Here is a 13,369-nt window from a genome sequence, read left to right on the forward strand (position 1 = left end):
AGATGTTCGACTGACATTATCAGGTCGACACAATATATTTAAAACATTCACTTGAATATTAATTTGATTTAAATTATTTTTAAATCTTAGTACAGATTCGACCAAAAGTTCCTAAGGTTTTTTCCCTTTTATCTCAATTATCAATTCCTTTTCAAGATTTTTTTTAGATCAATTTTCTTATTTTTCTCTCTCGTTTTTTTTTTTCTTTTTCTTCAGATCGTAAAATTAGAACCCAGAAACACTTGGCCTATCCTGTATTTTTCTAAATTATTTCTTTGATATTTTCTATAGTAAGTACTTATATAATAAGTGAAAAGAAAATCGATTTTTAACGTTTGACAGATATTAAGTTTCACGTCAAAAAGAATCCTTTTTATCCTTTGATCAAGATTCGATAACGTTCGACGATTTATTTAACGTTAAAAGAATTCTTTTTCAAAACGTTATATCGTGAGATAGACTGAATGACAGAGCGCTCGAAGCCGTCATTACTTGTAGCGAACGAGTGATCTTTGTATCGCGACGAATTGCGACAAGTCCCGAATAAATCGAAGCGCATCGAGTTGTAGCTCGGCCATTCCATTTCGGGTCTCGTTGACGTCTCGTTATTGCGATTACATTCCCGTTAGCTCGACGTAATCTATATCGACGACCTCGTTTCGAACTGCCATGCACGCTTTTAACTCGTTTACCTCGTTGATATCTAGATACATTTTGCGTCTATGCGTGCGTACGTACGTAGATAGATAGAACTGTCGTGTAGTTATACACACGCATATTGCAGGTAAAGCATATAGAGGTACGTAGGAACACGTATCTCGGACGAAATGTCGACCGAACGCAAACACGGATTTCTGCAATGCTAGTTGCTTTGCCGAGAGATGTTGTCCCGAGCGTACTCATATCCATTAGTATATGAAAAATATGCTTCTCGTTTGCTTTTTTTTCTCTCTCTCTTTTTTTTTCTCTTTTTTTCTTCTTTATCTCCTTCCTTTCTTTTTCGTACGCGCTTGGTGTTAATGTCGTCGTTAGAGCGATGAGAGATCTTTTAAAGAAAAATATCTGCATTTAGAATACTTACAAAAAACGTTCAGTTTCCAGGTGTCCTCGATGACACCACCGTGAACCTTGTAATTCTCGGATCTGCAGGTCAACATTTTGTTGTGGTCGAATAGAGTAGGCTTGAAGGTAAAGATGGAATTCGTCATATTGCCATCGGCCGATACCTGAGAGACACGGAATATATTTCTTGTTTATAATGAAAAATTGATTGAATTGCTCGATGAGAAGAGAAAGGATTTATTCTTTTATCGATCGGCTTGAGTACGGTGCAATCGAGGTTGTATCAACGATCTGTGAAATGTAACAACCTCGAAAGAGAAAAGGAAATTAAAGGAAAAAGGGAAAGGAAGGATAAGGGAAAGGTAAGACTGACCGATAGAGATGAGATACGTCGACGCAGGAACAAAGTCGAATAATTACTCTGTGAAAGATAACGGAGCGAAGGAAGGCCGGATCGGACTTTACACGGCTTATAAGCCGAGCGTTAATCCGGCGATAAGTCTTAATGACCGGACGAAGTTGGCCAAGGAGGCGTTTATCATTCGCCCTCTTGCGAATAATCCTTGCGAGCAATCCTAACGCGTAATCTTGCTAATATTGTAATTGGAGAATCGTTTCGCCAGAAGGAAAGGTATCGCGAGAAAAAAGTGAATATACAGCTAGCAAATATTAAATGTTATTCGATCGAATCTTTATTTGAACGATATCGATCCTTCGTCGTTGTCTTACTTTACAAATCTCTCTTGCGAGCGAACGCATGCTCAATGGGAGTAAAATCTATCGATCGTACGCGATCTCCGGCATCTATCGAACGAATCGAGCTTTTACAACTCGCGCGATAGGAATTTCAGGATGAAATTGAAGCGAAATTCGCGCGTACGACCGGCCATAAATCGAGAAAGTCGAATCACCTGGCTGCCTCTACCAACTATGCGGCCACGTTTCGTTCGACTCACTATCGATTGTGAACGTGCCATCGGTATAACTCGCTGTCGCTATCAACTTGTTCCTACACTCAGATATTATGATGCGATACGACGGATCGGGCCAACGTGTGGGCTAGGTTAAAACGAATCGAGTTCTCGCCATTTATGTAAAATGGAGAGCAACGAGTCTTTTTAACGAAGTGGGGAAAAAAAACGAAAAAATAAAATCGATCATTCGCACGAACTCTCGGCTACGTTACTTTAAAGAGATTCGTTGTGTTATGTTTCATCTCTTTTTTTTTTTTTTCGTTCTATTCTCTCCTGAACGTAACAACGATCAAAGCTGTCTCGAGAGGTAGGTCACGTTAGTGGTAAGCGAGAAGAAGAAGAATAAGACAAATGGAGGAGGATAGATCGCGAAAACATCGTTTCTATCCGGTAATTGCAGCATGGCGTGTTGGAGGGAGTTCTTAATGGCGACGATGCAAATACCGATACCCCGCTCGCTAATGCCTGTGATTTCGTGGAGAACGATCGAGGGTGGAATTCATGTTTCGCTCGTTCGTCGACCGACGTTTTTTGGCCGTTTCGAGAAGCGATCGTGTACGCGGGCGCATTCGAACTTTGGCCCTATTCGAAGTTCCCCTTCGCTTTACATCGTTTTCCTCGTACCTTCGGAATGTTCGTAAGGAGAAAATGATGACGAGCGCGTTGAATGTGGGTCGTAACCTTTCTTTCACGGCTCGGAAATGTTTTACGCCGAAACGTGCCTCTTTACTCGCTTCGTTTTCTACTCCTCTACATATATCGTACAGTATGCTAGGTTTGATGTGAAATAAAAATGAAAGGGTACTCATTGCAAGGAGAGAGCTAATAATTCGAAGATGTTACTTTCATAGTGTTTGAGGATGGAAAAAAAATGGAAAGAAAGATAGGAATAAAGATAGAGAGAAAGAGAGAGAGAGAGAGAGAGGTAATATGAAAAAAAGCTCACCCTCTCCGTATAGTTTTCCATCTTGTCGCCATCCATATACCAGGATAGTTTAGCCGGTGGCCTTGAACCGACGGTCATACAACTGATATTGTATTTCCGATCCGCGCTGAGTGGTGCATGCTCGCTACTAAGTATACTCACGCTCAAAGGTCTCACTGAAATAGTAGAAGAAAAAGAGATTGATAGTAAGAAAATTATCGTCTTACATCTAGAATTTCAACGATGATCGAAAAGCAAGTGATGTAAGAACAAGGAGAGTATAAAAGAGCCGGTGGGAACTTGCCGAACTTCTAACTTCGTTTCTCCCTTAATGCGTTTTAAACGAGTACTAACATTCGCGGCAACAAGCGTGACGTATCGCCGCAAAACCTCCGGCTCTCGTTTCACATAACATCGAAAAAAGAACACGAGTTCTTCGACTAACAAGACCATCGAATTGTTATTTGTTACTTTCGTATCAATTATGATACAAACTTCTTCGACGTAGTCGTTCGAAGCTACGAATCTTTCACGATTCGTTTTCGAATAACTAATAAAGAGATATTTGCTCCGAATCGATATTGATACGTTATGAATGAAATACGTATAACGATTGGATACGATATCTGTAGTAAGTTCGGCAAGTTTTTCGCAGGTGAATTGACTTCTCCTATCGATGGTTTTCCATCGAATTTAATCGCAAACAGAACGGAAAAGGAACGTCTTTCTTCGTGACGGCGTGAGAAGAAGGCTAAAAAAGTACGCAGTGTTGGGGTAAAAGAGGTGGTAGTTCTCTACGAAGGAAGACAGACGGAGGGAGAAGAAGGATTTTCCATTCAAGCGGCGTCGAGGTTCGCGCACGGAAGAAGGATGAGAAAGGAAGAGCAGGGAGAGAGAAAGAGAGGAGAGGAGAGAGAGATAGAGAGAGAGAGAGAGAGAGAAAGAGAGGGAGTAAGAGAGAAGTGGAGGGTGAGACGTAGCAGAAGAGAACTCGGAATTAAACTTTCAGGACTCCGAACTTTTGACACCAATGAAAAATTTTCCACTACTTCGTCCTTTCCGTAGCTGGTCTTCCTCCATCGCTGTCGACAGTTTCCACCTTCGGGTCCGTCACCTTAATCTACTTCCTACGACTTTGTTCGTCGTAATGGTGCGCGCATATTATACGATACCTATCGGTATTCGTGTCGTTGTAATCGAGATTTCACTACACATAGCTGTTTCATGCATGTTCGGTGCAATAAAACACTCGTTTCGTTCGACGAAAATATTCGTGAGAATCGCAGACTCGTTCAATCTTTAACGTTTTAATAAAATTTTCATGTCGCACATTCGACGATAACTACTTACATATCTAGAACGTATATCTATATATTATCGAAAAATGTCTAAGGTAGGTAACATATTATAGATGGGGACGTCTTTTTCGACAGAATCGAATAGCTGAACTACCTGTAGGATCCTGGAATAACGCGTCATTAAAAGTTCACTAGAAAAGTTCGATTGATCGATGGTTGATTGAATATCGCGTTGGCATACGTTTATTTTCAGTAGGTACTCTTTGCGTGGACATCGATGATGAATGGTGTTAGAACGACCTGAAGGAAAAAAAAATATGCGTAGGCGTCCATTAGAGTCTTGATGTTGGTCACCGGATGGATATATGTATGTAGATAGTTATAATGGATGTTCGATAGACGATATCGTCAATGTAAGGTTTCGTTCGAAATTCGATACTCCTAAGCCATAACTACTATCTACTACTCACGACGACGAATAATCCACCTTTTTCTTACTTCTTCGTACTGACTGAATAACTTTTTTGAAACCACGATGATAATACACAATCCCTGGAAGCCATAAAATTTTTATAAATCGTACTGTCACGTTTTCGACAACGGAAGGAGAAGTTTTAATTGGAGTGTTTTCACGAGAAACCAGAGTCACCGTGAAATTATCCGCAAACAAAACGGTCTATGTCAAAAACTCCTGTTCCTCCGGGCAAAGCTGGAAACGGTTCGATAGAATCCGGATGAGTTCGTGCGAGAGGAAAAAAGAAAGGGAAAGAGAAATGAGGGGAGAGAGGAGAAGGATAGAGAAAGAGAGAGAGAGAGAGAGAGAGAGAGAGAGAAGGGAAGCAAAACGATCAAATAAAAAAAACTAACGAGATCCATGGAGGAAAGTAAAAACGGGTTAAAGAGCGGTGAGACAAGCGAGGAGGAAAGAGAACGATCGAAAGCGGAATAACGAACGAGCTGCCGAGGTTAAACTTATTGCTATTGCAAATTAGAAATGCCTAGCAACTTTATCTATGTACGAACAGCACGTTTGATTTTATGGTAAATCGAGCCAACACCGTACGGATTTTTCCTTCATCCATTGTTATTCTTTCTCTGTATTCTCATCGTTATTATCTTTATACAAGATGAAAAAAATAAAATAAAATAAAATAAGATGAGATAAAGTTAACAAGAGAAAAGCTACTCTGTTGTTCATCGTTCAAATTTTATTCGAAAAAGGTAATCCCAAGATTATTCCATTTACAAGTAATTAATATTTGCTCAAACTGCGTCACCATTCTTTACATCTGTTATAATAAAAAATTGTTTGCGAATAAATAATGCAGTTTTATAATTATTTAAAAGTTTGGACAAAGTGAAGAAGAACGGATTTGTATGCTATTATTATATGTAATTTGTTTTCAGTTATTCAGTGACGTTAATAGAAAAAAAATATATATATATATATATATACATACGTTACAAAAATTCGTGCGCTAGCATGACAAAAGTTTTGCGATATCTACAAAGAACGGATTAAGAACAGTTGGAGAAAAAAGACAAAAATAGCAACCATTGTACATACGAGTAAGTTATATTCTTTTCTGCTTTCTACGCACGCATCTCACTTTTCTTTTACGATAAAAACTATTTTACAACCCGACCATCTTCTAATCTAGATATACGTGATCCTTTCTCATATTCATTCTGTAATAATATCCCTATTCACTATAATAATAATAATAATAATTATTATTATTATTATTATTATTATTATAATGGTTAGATACGGTGTCGTGTAGAATAAAACTTATTAAAATTGAAAGACGCTTTTAAAGAAGTAGCTTTCATGGATATGAATTCTCGAAATGATCATTGAGAAATACTTACTGAGCATTACGTTTCCCATTAAAACGTAAGAAACATAAAAAGCCTATCGTGCTCGCGTATATTTAAAGGGGTTTAAGTGGCATACAGTGTTGGGATTAAGCTCAGTACAATTAAACTTACGATTCCGCATGTAGTGGATTTTAAACTGTTACTTGTTTCTTTCACTAACAGATGCGAATGTACCGAATTAGAATCGATCCCATGGTCGAACGATTTTTCGTCGATATCGTACCTAATGCTACAAGCATCCGGTATGTCGAAAGATCGATAGAATCGTGGGTAGAGAAGGATCGTGTCACGAGTAGAGGACGAGTACATGAGCGATTAGTGTGAGACACGAGAGCGAGGATAGTAGAAGAGCGTTATACGAATAAACACGGTACAAAGCTTTCTCTTCTCTCTTCTCGCAAACGATAGCGTTAATTTATTTCTTAATTTACATTCATGAAAGCTTCTTGAATAGAAGGACAACGTTGAGAGGGGCGAAGATCGAGGCGAGAAACATTTGTTGATGGAAAGATCCAACGCGTAAGAGACATACACAGATAAACATAGACGCGCGTGCACGTGTAGAGGTCGTACGTGCGAAAGGTCGAATACGACGAAGCGCAGAGACGTATATTTATGTATGTTCGTACTACGTAATATTCGCATATATGTATATGTTTACGTAGAGAAAGAGATGGAGAGAGAAACAGAGATAGAAGTAGAAAGAGAAAGAGAGAGAGAGGCTTGTGTGTAGCAGCAGGTAGTCGCGCAGTCGACACAGTCTCGTTGCGGGGGTCACAGGAGACTCACTCGACTCCGATGGTAGTGTCTGAGAGGGTTCTCCTGCCTCCTTCAAAAGCACTGTCTCCGGTATACAATCAAGCCTTGCAGCTCGAGGGTCCGTGTCTCTTGCTCACCCTCTCCGTCTTCTTCCGGTTCCCTTTCTTTTAACTGTCCCCTCGGCTCACGGCATCTTTCCACTCCCGTAAACCGTCTTCGCAGCAACAGCAGCGAGCATAGCAGCGAGCATAGCAGCAGCAGCAGCAGCAGCATCGGAAGCTTTAGCTTGTTGTCGACATCGTTGTCGTCGTTATTGTCGTCGTCCTTGTCGTCGTTGTCGACGTCGTTCACGTTGTTGCGTGACTCCTCCCATGCAGATATACCACAGCCCGAAGCTTTCTCTCATTCTCTCTTTCCTTGTTATAGAGCTCCTTGCACATTTAACTACCATCGCGAGTCTTTCCTTCTCTATTTCCAACTTCTTATCTCTCCTCCTCTCATCTTCTTTTATCACTCATCACCCCTTGTTTCGCGCTCTTAGTTCTTTCTTTCCGACTTGTTCACACATATACATGCACATCTATATCCTTGCTCGTAGAAAGAGTTTTTTCTTCCCAACAAATCGATATTCTCCGAAGACAGCCGGTCGAAGAAAACGGTCCTCGTTCTGTTCTCTCTTCCCCGAGGGTCTTATGATTTTCAATTCCTTCCGCAAGCAAAGTACTTTCGACCATCGCGTCAAGGAGTCTACGGGGGAAGCTTTCCTTCGATCGTTCACCAACTTGACAAAGGCATCGATGAATCGACAAACGGGAAGTCGTTGATTCGATTAACGCTCCGTAGAGTTTCTAGGGTCGTACTTTCGATAACCGTGCTTGTCCTTCGTCCTACGATTTACCCGAATTGCCGAGGTCAAAGAAAATCGTCCAACGAACGACCGACTCTTGGCTTTAACGAGTTCTCTTTATATCTTTCTCATCTATCTTCCTCTCCCTCTCTCTCTCTCTCTCTCTCTCTCTCTTTCTCTCTTGCACTCTTATTCATTTATTCTACTTTCACACTTTTCTCGTTTCGTTAAAATTCACCATATGCTTATTTTCAAACCTACTCGCGTTGTGTAATTTCAACGGCCGACTCCATTAGAAGCCAACGGTTTTCTAATTAGTCAGGCTCGATTAGTTAGACGCTCAATAGTTAAGTTGGCTTAGAGTTCGTTCCTTCCATATACGTATATAGTGTTCAAGTGTGAGCGAATTCAATCCCAAGGTCGGTCGTGCGTACCCCACTTCTCCTCTTCGTTCTCGTTTCTTTTCTTTTCCCTCGCGTACGGTACCGTTCTCTAGTCCTTTGACCGGCCTCTCTCAAGAGTGAAATTACATGAGCCACGTGGTACGTTTTCCTTGACGGTCCACTGTTGGTTTTTCTCTCGAATTTACTGTACGGAGATTGTAGGTCGTTGAAAATATCTACCTTAGATTTTTATTTCTTAATAGAAAATAGCGGGCTTATAATAATCATTAAAAAAAGAAAAAAAATATCTAGACACGTCTTTCTAGAAGCTAGTTATTTTCCATTATATTTTGTAGGAATAAAGAGTGCAAATACTTTATAATATAATGCAGTATATTTTAAACGCGTTTTATGCAATCGCAAGAATTCAATTAATGGAAGAGTTCATTTAACAAAAATGTGAATTTACTAAAAAAATAAATACGGTTTGAGATTTTTAATCATAATATATATATATATATATATATATATATATATATATATATATATTAGGATTCTTTTATTTCATTTAATGATTTATGTTAGCTCGTAAAATTCGAATTTCCTTTAATTAATATCATTCAGCCTATAGAAACATTGTCATTGAAATAGCATACGAGAAATGCGACGACACGATAAATAATATATACATACATACGTACATATATATATATATATGTATATATATGTATATGTATATGTATATATATATATATATATATATATATATATATATCATAGCTACATAAATACATGCTCTCATACATATATACATACATACATACATACGTTGCGGCGAAGAATCGGTGAACCGTACGATAATAATGATCCGCGATTAACCGCGTTATTTTCGCTATCGTCAGTCGCAGAGCTTTCGATAATTTATTTGGCAACATTACCACGCTCACCCCTTCTTCGTTCGATAGCTCCCGAATCAACGGCACGGTTAATTTGTTCGTGTTTTCTGTATGAGAGCACACGTCGTTTTACTTTCGAAAGCATATCATGAGTCTATAATTTCGAGTTTCGATTTATATATATATATATATCTATGTAGATATGTACTTTCGATTTGCCGGTCGCAGTATCATCGATTAATGTCCGACCACTGTAGTGGTCGGGAGAAAAAAGGAATAGAGGTGTATTTCGCTCGTAAGTTCAATCGAAGACGTTGCTTATCGCAAAACTCGTTCGCTTTTGTGCTTGCGTATTTCTCTCTTTCTCACTCTCACACACTCTCTCTCTCTCTCTCTCTCTCTCTCTCTCCCTCTCCTTCTTCTTTTCTTTTTCTTTCAGTAGTACCTACTTGCAGTGATAGCAAAAGGAATGGCAGATGGTAGGAGTATAAAGTCGCGTAGAAATCGCTCTCGTTTGTCGACTCGTTCGTAAAAGGCAACAGCTCGGGGCGAAGGAAGAGAGGCGGATGCGGAGGCGAACGTAAGGCGGCATACCGATAATTCTACTGAGTGCTTCGTGGAATTTATGAGGTTTAATCCTTTGCGGAATCCGAGAGGAAGAGAAGAAGAAGAGACGAGGGTGGTTGCAAGCGAAAAGACGAGCAAGCGATTCTCTCTCCCTCTATTTCTCTCTCTCTCTCTCTCTCTCTCTCTCTCTTTCTCTCTTTCTCTCTTTCTCTGATGCTTTCTAGAGAATCTGTTCGTAGATTGGAGTCCGTGCGAGAGTTCAAAGTGCAAGGAAAAAGATTCGAAGCGGCATATCGCGAGCTAAGAAACGGAGCTTTGGCTTTGAACGATAAAACTGAAGAAACGAGGATGACGCCTCTGCGACTATAATATCTTGAAAATACTTTATGGATCTATGTCGATAAGATACCGTTATTTTCTCCGTCATTTCAAACGAGGGAAGTAAGTAGCGAATCTTCTTCTTTTCTTATTTCTCTTAAGACGATTTACAATGGTCTATTCCTCTTGTTACGTTTATTTCACGAAAAACATATATTTCTTTTCTTTTCTTTTCTTTTCTTTTCTTCTCTTTTCTTTTCTTTTCTTTTCTTTTCTTTTCTTTTCTTTTATTTTCTTTGCTTTGATCGGCAACAATTCGAGAATAGAATAGACAACGATTATTCTAGTTTTATTTCTTCTTCTTTTTCTTCCTTTGTAATCATCGATTTTACCGCAAAGGGTACACATTATCATTTTTATTATTTTATCCTTTTCGTGCCTCGTGTTTTATCGTTTGTAAGAAAAAGACTCGGGTAGTTCTCGCGAAGGAGTTAAAAATAATTGGATATATAAAAAGAAAAGTGAGCTCTTCGACACGGCTTGTTTTCCAACAGCTTATGATCGGAGTGTGTAATTATCTTCAGGCGTTTCTAGTAGGAAACACTTCGCACAAGCCAACCTTTTTAGCTTTGGATTTATGTAGATATTTTTATGGCGATGCGTGTTTAAGGTGTTACGCTACAGGCATTTATGTAAAACGAACCAGCAATATATATGTGACTCTGAAAGATATACAATTATTTTTTATAGAATTCATCGCGATTGCTAATGCCTCGATGGAACACTGTTCTTTTTCGTTTCTTTTTGTTTTTTTTTTAATTTTTTTCTGTTTGTTTTAAATTACGATTTATTACGTGATTATATATGTTTATTTCGTAGAAGTTTCTTATCGACCATCGAAAAGATCGTATAAATATTTATTTCGCTTGAAGTTCCACTATAGTAAATGTCACGGAAGTCGTCGGAGCCATGTTGTGTTCTTTCACATTAACACTTACAATCAAATCTGTGTGTCTCGTTAGCGCGTACTATCCAAGCTTGAGATAGATACATTTTTCTTATCGCTCTTCGTTATATTTGCTCGCATGTTTTTCGCTTTATGCTCACTAAACGTCTGCATATTTATAGACACATTAGATTCTTATCTGAAAAGTAGATTGGATCGTTTAAACGTTTTATATCTTTTGATCGATCGTCGCAGCGTGTTCTCTGCAGTAGGTACTGCAAAGAGAAAAAAAAAGAAACTACATTGATAATATATGTATGTGTGGAAGATACTATGTGCAGCACGGAAGGATACTCAGGCCTGTGGAGAAATTTAATTTATCCACGCAAAGAGACTATCGCGAAAATGTGACACGTTGACGTTTAGATAACGAGGTAATATGTAAATAAATATGTATTGAGAAAAAATGAAAAAATTGATTTTGTGAGACAACGTTTTCTTTTTTCCTTCTTTTTATACGTGAAGTTCGAATTGAGAAAGACGCATGTGATTTATAATGAAACCAAATAGATTCATACATCTCTATGAATTCCATAAATTGAATTCATATCTTTTCGAATGATATGTTACGAACAAATATTTCTTAATTTCTCTATACAAATTGTTCTTATTTAGATTCGAATTGTTGTAAAATTTCGAGTTGATGCATTCCTTCTCGCGTCGCTATTTCTCTATTAAATTCGCAATAGTTCTCGAGTTGCTTGTCGACATTTCCGTTTAAAGATATTCTCGTATTTCAAACAATGATAAAAAAAAAAGGAAAGCAGGTAGCAACGACGTAACTTCCGGTATGTCTTCGAATCTTTCTCGTACTTTGGACTTTCTAGTGGAATTTAATAAAAATCTAAGATACCTTTAAGATAGAGCTTGCGACCCTTTCCTTATTGTTTTTACCAACAAAAATTACGCGTTTTTGTTCTCCATTTCCATTCCCAGCTTTTTTTTTCTTCGAGTCGCTTACTTTTCAACATCCAGTCTTCTTTTAGCAAAGAGCTCATTCTTCTTACTAGATTTATATTTTATGTTCGTATTTTCTTCATCTCTCTCTTTATTTCTCTCTTTTTCTCTATCTCGTTGTTTTAAGATTAATGTCGGTATATTAAAGTAACATGAAATCAATATGTCCGTGACATATTATGTATTCATAAAATCTATTGAGATCTAGTGGAAATAGCCAACGATTTCATTAAATATGCATGCCGAATGAATTCATTCGTTATTCGATTAGACAAACATAGGTGTATGTATGTATGTATGTATGTATGTATGTATGTATGTATATATATATATATATATATATACCTACTTTCTACAAGAAATTTTTTAAATTCTTATTCTACCAAACGACGAATGAAACTAAACTGCACAATACACTTCAAAAGAATTTACTCGCATCTTTTCTTTTTTCTTTTCTTAGAACAACAGAGAAGGTTTCTTCGTATTTTCTTCGGCCAAGTTTTTCGTTCGATCGTTCGGTGTTCGAACAAAGTCGAAGTAAAAAGAAAGAAAATAAATAAAGAAAGAAAGAAAGAAAGAAAGAAAGAAAGAAAGAAAGAAAGAAGGAAAGGAAGAACGAACGAACGAAAGAAATAAATAGAAATAATAAAATAAAAAAGAAAAAAACATAAAGAAAAAAAGAAGAAAAAAAGCTGAGAAGGCCGAGGACGAAAGGATAAGAGAAGCGGTTTGTATCGCGGCTACGTCCAACTTAAAATACTTTTTCTTAGGCCGGCTTCCAGCTTCGTTTGCTTAACAACGCAGATTTTTCTCTTTGACTCGATTCGTAAACGCATTCCCATCCGAGGGAAGGTCTGTCTCAACGATAGTATGAAGGAGAGAACGAAAAAGTGGGGAATGAAGAAAAAAGTGAAAGAAAAGTCACTTTCAACTGGAGCTTGTTAAACTCGAAGAAACAAACGACACTGGCCAACGAAAATTCTCTTTCTCTCTCTCTCTCTGTTCGCTTCCTTCTCTTATTTTATTTACCACTCGTTTTCTTATTTTGTCGCTTTAGTTCCGTCTTCTTCTGTTTCTTACTTACGTTCCAACTACCCTCTCCCTTGAGAGTTTCCTCGCCGGAGCCATCTCTTAGTTGGAACGAGCAAAATCATTTGAAATGGCATTCGAAATAACGCATCTCGGAATTTCGTCGCGCGAAAAGCGTCGAAATTAGCGTATGAATGTTTAAAGTGAAATTCTTTAGGAATAGAGGTTCTACGTAATCATGTAAATTTATAAAATATCATAATGTTTCACATACGAAAAAGCAGAGGAGAGACGAGGCGCGAGACTTTAAAGAAGAGATAGAGGAGAATCCACCGGCTATAGCAAAATACGTGTCTCCTTAACAAGCTCCTACGCTCGCATACATATGTATGGAGATGCAAGAAGTGTCGTATAATTTGGATTCGTGAGATAATGAAACGCAAGCTGCTTCCTAAGAAGATACTGGG

At 38.2% G+C, this 13,369-nt stretch overlaps 1 protein-coding gene across 6 annotated transcripts in view; it reads right to left on the reverse strand.

Annotated features, from left to right (window-relative positions):
* Positions 1-13,369, reverse strand: part of LOC122635551 (synaptogenesis protein syg-2-like) — a 170,876-nt gene that overhangs the window by 13,555 nt on the left and 143,952 nt on the right. For all 6 annotated transcript variants that reach the window (XM_043825936.1, XM_043825927.1, XM_043825917.1 and 3 more), the window contains 2 exons: positions 2,983-3,137; positions 1,082-1,226 (listed from right to left, as the gene is read on the reverse strand). In XM_043825936.1, the coding sequence (XP_043681871.1) occupies positions 1,082-1,226; positions 2,983-3,137 (300 nt within the window). The remainder of the gene's footprint in view (positions 1-1,081; positions 1,227-2,982; positions 3,138-13,369) is intronic.

This window comes from Vespula pensylvanica, chromosome 1 (genome assembly GCF_014466175.1).
Source record: "Vespula pensylvanica isolate Volc-1 chromosome 1, ASM1446617v1, whole genome shotgun sequence".
NCBI classification, from domain to species: domain Eukaryota; kingdom Metazoa; phylum Arthropoda; class Insecta; order Hymenoptera; family Vespidae; genus Vespula; species Vespula pensylvanica.